The 14,387-nt window shown below is 47.1% G+C and overlaps 1 protein-coding gene across 1 annotated transcript in view; it reads right to left on the minus strand.

The window, feature by feature from the left end:
- The window catches only part of LOC143790624 (germinal-center associated nuclear protein-like), a gene marked incomplete at its 3' end in the record, with an annotated part of 59,675 nt that extends 46,943 nt beyond the window's left edge, over positions 1 to 12,732 (minus strand). Inside the window, exon 1 of the mRNA XM_077279138.1 lies at positions 12,681 to 12,732. Within this exon, the coding sequence (XP_077135253.1) occupies positions 12,681 to 12,708 (28 nt within the window). The remainder of the gene's footprint in view (positions 1 to 12,680) is intronic.
- Between the last annotated feature and the right edge of the window lie 1,655 nt (positions 12,733 to 14,387).

Genomic DNA, 14,387 nt, shown 5'->3' on the forward strand with positions numbered 1-14,387 from the left:
ACAAGTTCAATTCCACCAGTAACCACCGGGGGAGCCCAAATCCAAATTCACAACAGTACCCCCCCCTCAAGGAGGGGGCACCGAACCCTCACCAGAACCACCAGGGCGATCAGGATGGGCCCTATGAAAGGCACGAACCAGATCGGAGGCATGAACATCAGATGCAGTCACCCAAGAATTATCCTCCTGGCCGTATCCCTTCCACTTGACCAGATACTGGAGTCTCCGTCTGGAAACACGGGAGTCTAAGATTTTCTCCACAACGTACTCCAACTCACCCTCAACCAACACCGGAGCAGGAGGCTCAACGGAAGGCACAACCGGTACCTCATACCTGCGCAATAATGACCGATGAAAAACGTTATGAATAGAAAAGGATGCAGGGAGGTCCAAACGGAAGGAAACAGGGTTAAGAATCTCCAATATCTTATACGGGCCGATGAACCGAGGCTTAAACTTAGGAGAAGAGACCCTCATAGGGACAAAACGAGAAGACAACCACACCAAATCCCCAACACAAAGCCGAGGACCAACACGACGGCGGCGGTTGGCAAAAAGCTGAGTCTTCTCCTGGGACAACTTCAAACTGTCCACCACCTGCCCCCAGATCCGATGCAATCTCTCCACCACAGTATCTACTCCAGGACAATCCGAAGACTCCACTTGACCGGAGGAAAATCGAGGATGAAACCCCGAATTACAGAAAAACGGGGACACCAAGGTGGCAGAGCTGGCCCGATTATTGAGGGCGAACTCCGCCAATGGCAAAAAAGCAACCCAATCATCCTGGTCAGCAGACACAAAACACCTCAGATATGTCTCCAGGGTCTGATTAGTCCGCTCGGTCTGGCCATTAGTCTGAGGATGGAAAGCAGACGAAAAAGATAAATCTATGCCCATCCTAGCACAGAATGCCCGCCAAAACCTAGACACAAATTGGGTTCCTCTGTCAGAAACGATATTCTCAGGAATACCATGCAAACGAACAACATTTTGAAAAAACAGAGGAACCAACTCGGAAGAAGAAGGCAACTTGGGCAGGGGAAACAAATGGACCATCTTAGAGAAACGGTCACACACCACCCAGATGACAGACATCTTCTGAGAAACAGGCAGATCTGAAATAAAATCCATCGAGATGTGCGTCCAAGGCCTCCTAGGAATAGGCAAGGGCAACAATAATCCACTTGCCCGAGAACAACAAGGCTTGGCCCGAGCACAAACGTCACAAGACTGCACAAGGCCTCGCACATCTCGTGACAGGGAAGGCCACCAGAAGGACCTTGCCACCAAATCCCTGGTACCAAAAATTCCAGGATGACCTGCCAACGCAGAAGAATGAACCTCAGAGATGACTCTACTGGTCCAATCATCAGGAACAAACAGTCTATCAGGTGGGCAACGATCCGGTCTATCCGCCTGAAACTCCTGCAAGGCCCGCCGCAGGTCTGGAGAAACGGCTGACAATATCACTCCATCATTAAGGATACCTGTGGGCTCAGAGTTACCAGGCGAGTCAGGCTCAAAACTCCTAGAAAGGGCATCCGCCTTAATATTCTTAGAACCCGGTAGGTATGACACCACAAAATTAAACCGAGAGAAAAATAATGACCAGCGCGCCTGTCTAGGATTCAGGCGCCTGGCGGTCTCAAGATAAATCAAATTTTTGTGGTCAGTCAATACCACCACCTGATGTCTGGCCCCCTCAAGCCAGTGGCGCCACTCCTCAAAAGCCCACTTCATGGCCAAAAGCTCCCGATTCCCAACATCATAATTCCGCTCAGCGGGCGAAAATTTACGGGAAAAGAAGGCACAAGGCCTCATCACGGAGCAGTCGGAACTTTTCTGCGACAACACAGCCCCAGCTCCGATCTCAGAAGCGTCGACCTCAACCTGAAAAGGAAGAGCAACATCAGGCTGACGCAACACAGGGGCAGAAGAAAAACGGCGCTTAAGCTCCCGAAAGGCCTCCACAGCATCAGGGGACCAATCAGCAACATCAGCACCCTGCTTAGTCAAATCAGTCAATGGCTTAACAAAATCCGAAAAACCAGCAATGAATCGACGATAAAAGTTAGCAAAGCCCAACAATTTCTGAAGACTCTTAAGAGAAGAGGGCTGCGTCCAATCACAAATAGCTTGAACCTTGACAGGATCCATCTCAATGGAAGAGGGAGAAAAAATAAATCCCAAAAAGGAAATCCTCTGAACCCCAAAAACGCACTTAGAACCCTTCACACACAAAGAATTAGACCGCAAAACCTGAAAAACCCTCCTGACTTGCTGGACATGAGAGTCCCAGTCATCCGAAAAAAATCAGAATATCATCCAGATACACAATCATAAATTTATCCAAATAATCGCGGACAATGTCATGCATAAAGGACTGGAAGACTGAAGGGGCATTTGAAAGACCAAAAGGCATCACCAAATACTCAAAGTGGCCCTCGGGCGTATTAAATGCGGTTTTCCACTCATCCCCCTGCCTGATTCGCACCAAATTATACGCCCCACGGAGATCAATCTTAGAGAACCACTTGGCCCCCTTTATGCGAGCAAACAAATCAGTCAGCAACGGCAATGGGTATTGATATTTAACCGTGATTTTATTCAAAAGCCGATAATCAATACATGGTCTCAAAGAGCCGTCTTTTTTTGACACAAAGAAAAAACCGGCTCCTAAGGGAGATGACGATGGACGAATATGTCCCTTTTCCAAGGACTCCTTTATATATTCTCGCATAGCAGCATGTTCTGGCACAGACAGATTAAATAAACGACCCTTTGGGTATTTACTACCCGGGATTAAATCTATGGCACAATCGCACTCTCGGTGCGGAGGTAGCGAACCAAGCTTGGGTTCTTCAAAGACGTCACGATAGTCAGACAGGAACTCAGGAATTTCAGAGGGAATAGATGATGAAATGGAAACCAAAGGTACGTCCCCATGAGTCCCCTTACATCCCCAGCTCAACACAGACATAGCTCTCCAGTCGAGGACTGGGTTGTGAGATTGCAGCCATGGCAATCCTAGCACCAAAACATCATGTAGATTATACAGCACCAGAAAGCGAATAATCTCCTGGTGATCCGGATTAATACGCATAGTTACTTGTGTCCAGTATTGTGGTTTATTATTAGCCAATGGGGTGGAGTCAATCCCCTTCAGAGGAATAGGAGTCTCCAAAGGCTCTAAATCATACCCACAGCGTTTGGCAAAGGACCAATCCATAAGACTCAAAGCGGCGCCAGAGTCGATATAGGCGTCCGTGGTAATGGATGACAAAGAGCAAATCAGGGTCACAGATAGAATAAACTTAGACTGTAAAGTGCCAATGGAAACAGATTTATCAAGCTTTTTAGTGCGCTTAGAGCATGCTGATATAACATGAGTAGAATCACCACAATAGAAACACAACCCATTTTTCCGTCTAAAATTCTGCCGCTCGCTTCTGGACAGAATTCTATCACACTGCATACTTTCTGGCGTCTTCTCAGTGGACACCGCCAGATGGTGCACTGGTTTGCGCTCCCGCAGACGCCTATCGATCTGAATAGCCATTGTCATGGACTCATTCAGACCCGCAGGCACAGGGAACCCCACCATAACATCCTTAATGGCATCAGAGAGACCCTCTCTGAAAGTCGCCGCCAGGGCGCACTCATTCCACTGAGTAAGCACAGACCATTTACGGAATCTTTGGCAGTAAATTTCAGCTTCATCTTGCCCCTGAGATAGGGACATCAAAGTTTTTTCTGCCTGAAGCTCCAAATGAGGTTCCTCATAAAGCAACCCCAAGGCCAGAAAAAACGCATCCACATTGAGCAACGCAGGATCCCCTGGTGTCAATGAAAAAGCCCAGTCTTGAGGGTCGCCCCGGAGCAAGGAAATCACAATCCTGACCTGCTGTGCAGGGTCTCCGGCAGAGCGAGACTTCAGGGACAAAAATAATTTGCAATTATTTCTAAAATTCTGAAAACCAGATCTATTCCCCGAGAAAAATTCCGGCAAAGGAATTCTCGGCTCAGACACAGGTGCATGAACAACAAAATCTTGCAAATTTTGTACCTTCGTGGCGAGATTATTCAAACCTGCATTTACACTCTGAAGATCCATTACAAACAGGTGAACACAGAGCCATTCAAAGATTAGAAGGAGAGAAAGAGAAAAAAAAGGCTGCAGCATAGACAGACTGGCAAAAGGTCCAATTAAGAGCACACTCAAAACTAGAGGGAAAAAAAAAAAAAAAAAAATCTCAGCAGACTTCTTATTTCTCTCCTTTCTCAGCCAAGGATTTTAACCCTTTAGTGGGCCGGTCAAACTGTCATGTTCTCAATGGCAAGAGAACATAGCATCAGCATATATAGGAACTAGCTCTTGGAAGATGGGAACTGAACTGACCATGAACTAATCTACCGCACAACTAGAAGTGGCCGGGTAGCATTCCTACTTATTATCCCTAGATGCCCAGCGCCAGCCGGAGGACTAAATAATGCTAGCAGAGGAAAATATTAGTCCTAGCTCACCTCTAGAGAAATACCCCGAAAGGAGACAGAGGCCCCCCACATGTATTGGCGGTAATTAAAGATGAAATAACAAACGCAGCATGAAAATAGGTTTAGCAAATTTGAGGTCCACTTACTAGATAGCAGAAGACAGAAAGGACACTTTCATGGTCAGCTGAAAACCCTATCAAAACACCATCCAGAAATTACTTTAAAACTCTGGCATTAACTCATAATACCAGAGTGGCAATTCCTGATCACAAGAGCTTTCCAGACACAGTAACGAAACAACAGCTGTGAACTGGAACAAAAATGCAAAAACAAACATGGACTAAAGTCCAACTTATCTAGTTGTTGTCTAGGAGCAGGAAAAAGCACAGAGAGGCTTCTGATAACATTGTTGACCGGCAAGCAACTAACAGAGAAGCAAGGTTATATAGCGACTCCCACATCTTGATGGGAACAGGTGAACAGAGAAGATGATGACACAAGTTCAATTCCACCAGTAACCACCGGGGGAGCCCAAATCCAAATTCACAACAGTTACCCCAGTGTGCCATCATTGAGATGTACCGTCCCTGCCCACAAGCACTTGTCCACGTGTCCGTGGTTAGGTGGACTTTCCCGGTAACAGCATTGTTGAGGGCACGGGTAATGTTGTGGGACACATGCTGGTGTAATGCCATTACGGCACACCGGGAGAAATAGTGGCGACTGGGGACCGAGTACCTTGGGATGACCGCCCCCATCAGGTTGCGGAATGCTTCCGTCTCAACAAGCCTAAAAGGCAGCATTTCTAGCACAAGCAGAATAGAAATATTAGAATTGAAGACTGTGGCCTGTGGGGTGTTGGCTGGGTATTTCTGCTTGTGTTCCAAAGACTGGGTTTTAGACAACTGAACGCTGTGCTGCGTCAAGGACGTGGACGGGCTTGCTGATGGTGCTGCTTGACTGTGGGCCACAACAGGTGCAGAGCTAGAGGCATCTTCACATGCACGGTGTACTAGGGATTGGCTTCTATGCAAAACAGTGGAAGAAGCAGTGGTGTGACCAGCATGCAGTGGTCCTCGAGCCTGGGGTTCGGCCCACAAAGTCAGGTGCTTTGCTTACATGTGCCTGATCATGCTGGTGGTCAGGCTGGTTGTTTTGCTACCCCTGCTGAAGCAGGCATGGCAGGTGCTGCAAATGGCCTGTTTAGGGTTAGCGGCAGAGTATTTAAAAAATAGCCAGACTCGGGAAGATCTCACAGGTGGAATGGCAACTTCACTCACGTTGGTGTTAGGCCATGTTCACACTTTGCGGTTTTTACCGCGGAACCGCCGCGATTTTGCCGCTGCGGGTCCGCTGCAGTTTCCATTGCGTTTACATTTATATGTAAACCTATGGAAACCGCAAACCGCTGTGCAAATGCTGCGGGAAAAACCGCGCAGAAACGCAGCGGTTTACAACCCGCAGCATGTCACTTCTTTGTGCGGAACTGCAGCGGTTCTGCACCCATAGAACTCCATTGTGAGTGTCAAACCCGCAGAAGAAAAAATATCTGCGGGTTTTATGCGGTTTGGGGTGTAGAAACAGCTGCAGCAGGAAGTGCGGGGAAGCGGGAGGAAGTGCGTGGGCGGAAGTGCGTGGGCGGAGTGTGACTGTCATCATGGAGACATATCGTCGCATGGGGATCGATGTCAGCCGTTTGATAGATCTGGTATGTATGTCTGTGTATGTCTGTGTGTGTGTCTGTGTATGTGTGTGTGTCCCCATGCGACGATAGTGCCACCATTGTGCTAAGTCGCCGTATGGGACTACTACTCCGATCCAATATTAGGATGGGAGAGTTGTCCCTGTGTTTCCGGCGACTTAGCACAATTGTAAGTAACACAAACACACACAATACACACACAATAAACGTAACATACATGACAGACATTACATACAACATATAACAGAGCATATACTCACCATACAGCACACTGGTACGCGAAGCCCTCGCCCTAGGGAAAAAGTCCAAAAAAAATAAACAAAATCCATACTCCCTGTCCGCAGAATCCAATACCGAGTGTCCCACGCCGATCCCCTGCTCTCCGGCGATACACTGCCAGGAGCGAAGCTCCTAGCAGTGTATCGTGCACTGTTCCGGAGTTCAATGGCGCCGGCGTCTCTATTTGCGGCACTACAGGTGCGTGTGAACTTTCCCACGCTCTAGTGCCGTAAAGCGAGAGTACCGGGGTCAATGACCGCCGGTAAACTCTAGCGCATGCACAGTAACACACCGACAGGTGCCAAAGCACCTGTCAGTGTGTTGCTGCAGCCGTGGAGAGCAGACACATCTCCGGATGTGTCTGTTCTCCATGGCAGATCGACGTGGGACCCTCGTTGGATTTCTGCGGACAGGGCCAGGGAGTATGAATTTGGTTTGTTTTTTTATTTCTGTTACAGGTCGAGGGTCTTCAGGTGGATTACCCGTGTAATAAAGGGATTGTCAAAAAGTGTGTGTCATTATTTCATTAAAATATTTTTTCCAAGTGTTTGTTTTTTTATTTTTATTGTATTTTAGTGCCACGTATTTAGGAGCCACGTATCACATATTACAGTGCCACGTGTCACGTATTTAAGTGCCACGTATTTAAGTGCCACGTGTCACGTATTTAAGTGCCACGTGTCACGTATTTAAGTGCCACGTATTTAAGTGCCACGTATTTAAGTGCCACGTATTTAAGTGCCACGTACTTAAGTGCCACGTGTCACGTATTTCAGTGCCACGTATTTAAGTGCCACGTGTCACGTATTTCAGTGCCACGTATTTAAGTGCCACTTGTCACGTATTTAAGTGCCACGTGTCACATATTTCAGTGCCACGTGTCACGTATTTCAGTGCCACGTATTTAAGTGCCACGTGTCACGTATTTAAGTGCCACGTATTTAAGTGCCACGTGTCACGTATTTAAGTGCCACGAGTCACGTATTTAAGTGCCACGTATTTAAGTGCCACGTGTCACGTATTTCAGTGCCACGTATTTAAGTGCCACGTGTCACGTATTTAAGTGCCACATGCCACGTATTTAAGTGCCACGTATTTAAGTGCCACGTATTTAAGTGCCACGTGTCACGTATTTAAGTGCCACGTGTCACATATTTCAGTGTCACGTATTTCAGTGCCACGTATTTCAGTGCCACGTATTTAAGTGTCACGTGTCACGTATTTAAGTGCCACGTATTTAAGTGCCACGTATTTAAGTGCCACGTATTTAAGTGCCACATGCCACGTATTTAAGTGCCACGTATTTAAGTGCCACGTATTTAAGTGCCACGTGTCACGTATTTAAGTGCCACGTGTCACATATTTCAGTGCCACGTGTCACGTATTTCAGTGCTACGTATTTCAGTGCCACGTATTTAAGTGCCACGTGTCACGTATTTAAGTGCCACGTATTTAAGTGCCACATATTTAAGTGCCACGTATTTAAGTGCCACGTATTTAAGTGCCACGTATTTAAGTGCCACGTGTCACGTATTTAAGTGTCACGTGTCACGTATTTAAGTGCCACGTGTCACGTATTTAAGTGCCACGTATTTAAGTGCCACGTATTTCAGTGCCACGTATTTAAGTGCCACGTGTCACGTATTTCAGTGCCACGTGTCACGTATTTAAGTGCCATGTGGCACGTATTTAAGTGCCACGTATTTAAGTGCCACGTGTCACGTATTTAAGTGCCACGTATTTAAGTGCCACGTATTTAAGTGCCACGTGTCACGTATTTAAGTGCCACGTGTCACGTATTTAAGTGCCACTTAAATACGTGGCACTTAAATACGTGGCACTTAAATATGTGGCACTTAAATACGTGCCACTTAAATACGTGGCACTTAAATACGTGACACGTGGCACTTAAATACATGGCACTGAAATACATGACACGTGGCACTTAAATACGTGACACGTGGCACTTAAATATGTGACACGTGGCACTTAAATACGTGGCACTTAAATACGTGGCACTTAAATACGTGACACGTGGCACTCAAATACGTGGCACTTAAATACGTGGCACTTAAATACGTGGCACTTAAATACGTGACACGTGGCACTTAAATACGTGACATGTGGCACTTAAATACGTGACACGTGGCACTTAAATACGTGGCACTTAAATGCTGTCTATGATTATTCAATATTTGCAGCAGCAACCCCAGCATAAGTATACGGTGCGGCCTGCGGAGCTGTATCTGCGGCATGCTGTGGTTGCTTCCACTCATTTTGATGTTTTCACAACATGGAGGATGAAAGAAGAAGGGGTTGGACAAGGAAGTGACATTTTTTTTTGTTACTGAATTTTTTCAAGTTTGTAAACCTTTATTTATGTCAAAAACGCAGACAATCTGCAGAAAAACGCACTGAAAACCGCACCAAAAACGCACCTGCGTTTTCTGCCAATAACTGCGGATTTAGTGCAGAAAAATCCGCAGGTAAATCTGCAAAGTGTGCACATACCCTTACAGGGAACGGATGCACGCCTTCTGTCTGTGGCCACCACACTGCTTCTTCCTGCCTGTTGGGGGATATGCCTCCTTCCCCATTTGTGCTGCTGTCCTCGCTACGCATGTCCTCCTGCCAGCTTGGGTCATTTACTATGACATCCACCACCTCCTCTTCCACATGTGCACCCTGCTCCTCCTCCTGACTTTCTAGAAATTAGAACTCATCATGGTCCACCTCTTGTGACACTTTCCCACCATTGCCTTCGTGTGACTGGGGCTGGTCAAAGCTTTGGGCAGCTTTACATGCGATCTCATCTTTCCCCACTTCAAGTTGACCGGCAGAGATTTCTGAATCTTGAAATGGAAAACTGAACAGCTCTTCAGAGTGTCCAAGTGTGGCATCAGTTGTCTCAGGGCACTCGGCATGGTGGGAGGAAGGAGGATCAGGGTGAGGAATATCCTGGCCTCACTCACGGCTACTCAGACTTGACCGTGTGGAAGACAAGGTGGTGGTGGCTAAGTGACTGGAAGCATTATCCGCTATCCAACCAACAACCGTTACACACTGCTCTGGCTTCAATAGTTGTGTGCTGCGGTCCCCTAGAAACTGGGACAGGAATGTCGAGTGAGAAGATGTGGGTCTTTGTTGTGGCCCACTTTCACCTTGCCCACTGCCTCATCCTCTGGATGCACCATCAGCATCACGTCCACTTCCCCGTCCTTTGCCCCTTGCCTTAACCATTTTAAATGGACTACTGCACTATTTCAAATGCTCAACACAAATGTCTTTATTAGTAGCGAAATAATATGTGATCACTATGCCTGCAAATCTATGATTTTTCAAAACCAAACACCAGGCAGGCCTCAGCCTAACCGAACAGACTGTATTCAATTTTTTTTAAGTTAATTTATGCAAAATAGTGCTGTATAGAATTTGAGTATCACACAGCCAAAAAATAAGTACACCAGCCTCCAATGCCCAAACTTGGAGCACAGAGATATATGACGGCTGTAACGGAAACACCACACTGGCAAATCTGTGGCCTTTGAATTTTTTTGATACAAAATAGTGCTGTATAGAATTTGACTATCACAGTCAAAAAATAAGTACACCGGCCTCCAATGACCAAACATGGAGCACAGATATATATATGAGGCCTTTTTCAGTGAATTTAAAACACCAAAAAAAAAGGGAGCACAAGCAGCGTCGGACTGGAGTACCTTGGGCCCACCAGAGAAAAATCTTTCTTGGGGCCCACCATACCGTTTAAAAATACCACACAGGATAGATCCTATATACCACACCACGCACGAGAGCTGACAGATCCTCTATATACTACACCACACAGGAGAGCTCATGGCTCCTCTATATACTGCACCACACAGGAGAGCTGACAGATCCTCTATATACTACACCACACGGGAGAGCTGACAGATCCTCTACATACTACACCACACGGGAGAGCTGACAGATCCTGTATATACTACACCACACAGGAGAGCTGACAGATCCTCTATATACACCACACAGGAGAGCTGACAGATCCTGTATATACTACACCACACAGGAGAGCTGACAGATCCTCTATATACTACACCACACGGGATAGCTGACAGATCCTCTATATACTACACCACACAGGAGAGCTGACAGATCCTGTATATACTACACCACACAGGAGAGCTGACAGATCCTCTATATACTACACCACACGGGAGAGCCGACAGATCCTCTATATACTACACCACACAGGAGAGCTGACAGATCCTCTATATACTACACCACACGGGAGAGCTGACAGATCCTCTATATACTACACCACACAGGAGAGCTGACAGATCCTCTATACACCACACGGGAGAGCTGACAGATCCTCTATACACCACACGGGAGAGCTGACAGATCCTCTATACACCACACGGGAGAGCTGACAGATCCTCTATATACTACACCACACGGGAGAGCTGACAGATCCTCTATATACTACACCACACAGGAGAGCTGACAGATCCTCTACATACTAAACCACACAGGAGAACTGACAGATCCTCTATACACCACACGGGAGAGCTGACAGATCCTCTATATACACCACACGGGAGAGCTGACAGATCCTCTATACACCACACGGGAGAGCTGACAGATCCTCTATATACTACACCACAAAGGAGAGCTGACAGATCCTCTATATACTACACCACACGGGAGAGCTGACAGATCCTCTACATACTACACCACACAGGAGAACTGACAGATCCTCTATACACCACACGGGAGAGCTGACAGATCCTCTATACACCACACGGGAGAGCTGACAGATCCTCTATATACTACACCACACGGGAGAGCTGAAAGATCCTCTATATACTAGACCACACGGGAGAGCTGACAGATCCTCTATATACACCACACGGGAGAGCTGACAGATCCTCTATATACTACACCACACGGGAGAGCTGACAGATCCTCTATACACCACACAGGAGAGCTGACAGATCCTCTATACACCACACAGGAGAACTGACAGATCCTCTATACACCACACGGGAGAGCTGACAGATCCTCTATATACACCACATGGGAGAGCTGACAGATCCTCTATACACCACACGGGAGAGCTGACAGATCCTCTATATACTACACTACACAGGACAGCAGTAATGTAGGTCCACTGTGTGTAGTAAAATACTTACCGGTGGCCATATTCCACTGCAATGAAGAAGACACAAGCAACGACACAGCGGCAGAAGACGGCGACTGCTGCATATTTTATTACACACAGGGAAGCTTTCTGTTGGGGGCGAGACATTGTTTTTATTAGTATCATTTTAGGATAGATGTGATTTTTTTTCATCATTTGTTATAGCTTTTTTTGTGTAATTGTGGCGAACAGAAAAAAGGACATTTGGCGTTCTTGAGTTGTTTCTGTTTACGGTGTTTACTGATCGAGTTAATTGTTTTTATATTTTGATATATCATACTTTTCTGAACCCAGCAATGCCAAATATGTGTTGTTTTTTATTTTTTAAATATATTTATTTTCAATTGGATAAAAAGGGGTGATTTAAACTTTTAGGAATTTTTAAAATTTTGTTTTTTCCTTTCACTGGTACAGTTAGCCCCCTTAGAGGACATGAAAATGCGATCATCCGATCGCATGTGCTATTATATACAGTGATACCACAGCATCACTGCATATAGCAGAAATCACGGTCTCCTTTAAAGCCTGGCCACAGGAAGAAGACCCCTGGCTGTCATAACAACCCATCGGCGACCCACGATCACATCATGGGTGCCAATGGGTGAGAGAATGATGTGCACGCATGTTGGCATGTGTTATATGCTGCTGTCAGAGATTGACACTGGCATTTAACACGCGCCATACATGTAAGGCTGATGTCGTAAAGGTGTTAATTACCTGAGGACTCCCTTCACCACTGTCACCCAATATCCTGTGGGCCCCCTCCCCCACTATTTCACCTCTGATTTCCTGTGGGCTTACTGAGAGGGGGAAAGGGGAGCCACAGTAAAATAGAGGTGGTTGACACAATGGGGGAGAGGGCTCACAAGAAAATTATAATATCACTGTGGGCCCCCTCCCCTGTATTACCTTAAGGATGCATGGGGCCCCCTCGCCTAACTGCCTCTATGGCCACTGATCTACTCCTCAGGGTGCAGGCATCATAACTGTTTATTTACTTACACTCACACCACTGACTGCAGCGAGCCATCCCTCTGCACAATACACGGCCGTGTGCTGCTTGGGTAGGACTGCTGACCAATCACAGCACAGCTCCTTGCCTGAGCTGTGCTGTGAGCTCACACAAAGAAAACTAACGCTGATTGGCTGAATTGCAGCCAATCAGCGTTTACACTGCTGCCCAGGGCTTTGTGGAAGAGGAGCAGAGGGACAGAGCACAGGATGAGACAGGTGACTGCGGGACAAACTGTAGTGTGCAAGTGCTCGTCTCCTCTCAGCCTCAGAGTCAGCTGTTCTGCTGACTGTGCTGGCTGAAGTGAGGGTCGGCACACACACACACAGCTCCTGGCAGAGTAGAAGCCGGCAGCGGCAGAAGGTGATGTGAAGGAGCTGCGCCTGCACTTCCCATCACCTGTGCAGTCTGCCAGCCGCTGCCGGCTATACAGTAAAGTGAGCCCTGCTCCCCGCAGCTATGCAGGGCAGGCACAAATGAAGGAGGCAGGGGCTGGGGGGCGGGGCCCCCTGGAGGATTCTCCGGTGCCCCAGTCTGACGGTGTCCGACATCTGTCCGACATCTGTAAGATGCGCCAATTTCGGCACTTAGCCTCTCTCTTCCCACTCCCGTGTAGCGGTGGGATATGGGGTAATAAGGGGTTAATGTCACCTTGCTATCGTAAGGTGACATTAAGCCGGGTTAATAACGGAGAGGCGTCAATAAGACGCCTATCCGTTATTAATCCAATAGTAAGAAAAGGGTTAATAAAACACGCACACATTAGGTAAAAGTATTTTAATATTCTTCATTTCACCATACTTACCATACTTCAGCGCCTGCAAAAAACGTAAAATAATAAACCGCATACTACCTGTCCGCCGTAGTCCAATTAATAACGAGTGTCCCACGACGATCTCCCCTATAGAACAGTGACATCGGGTGATGTCACTGCTCTATAGGACCCTATGTGACACACTGACAGGAGACAATGGCTCCTGCAGTGCATCACTGAGGTTACCTGAGTTCAAAGTGTCACTTTATATAATTGCTGCATGGGAAAATGTCTCATACAGCAATGCCATAAAGTGAGACTAGGGACTTTTTTTTTTTTTACAGCGGCGGAGGAATACAGTGGCGGAAGGATACCTTCCTCCCGTCATTGTGTTTCTGAGCCCCTAGAGAGCGGTCGCATTATCTGATGCTGCTGCTCTCCACGGGAGATCGTCGTGGGACACTCGTGGATTTCTGCGGACAGGGAGTATATTGGTTGTTTGTTTTTTTCACATTTTTTATAGATGACACTGGCTTCGGGGATCAAAATGACAAGTAATGGTGAGTATGTAATCTATGTTTAATGTAATGTATGTCATGTATGTCATGTATGTAATGTATGAATGTACTGTATGTCTATATGTATGTATGTAGAATGTATGTATGGAGTATTTTTTATTTTTTTTCATTCAACACATTAGCCGGATGATGGGACTACTACTGTCCCATCATTGGCTAATGTGGCAATCACTGTCAGTGTAGCAGGCATAGCCCGATGGGACTTGTAGTCCCATCGGACGATGCCCGCACTGAGACCCCCGCACGCCGCTGAGACCCCCCACGCCGCAGAGACCCCCCCCACGCTGCAGAGACCCCCCCCACGCCGCAGAGACCCCCCAGCACGCCGCAGAGACCCCCCAGCACGCCGCAGAGACCCCCCAGCA

The sequence above is a fragment of the Ranitomeya variabilis genome, unplaced genomic scaffold, assembly GCF_051348905.1.
Source record: "Ranitomeya variabilis isolate aRanVar5 unplaced genomic scaffold, aRanVar5.hap1 Scaffold_42, whole genome shotgun sequence".
NCBI classification, from domain to species: domain Eukaryota; kingdom Metazoa; phylum Chordata; class Amphibia; order Anura; family Dendrobatidae; genus Ranitomeya; species Ranitomeya variabilis.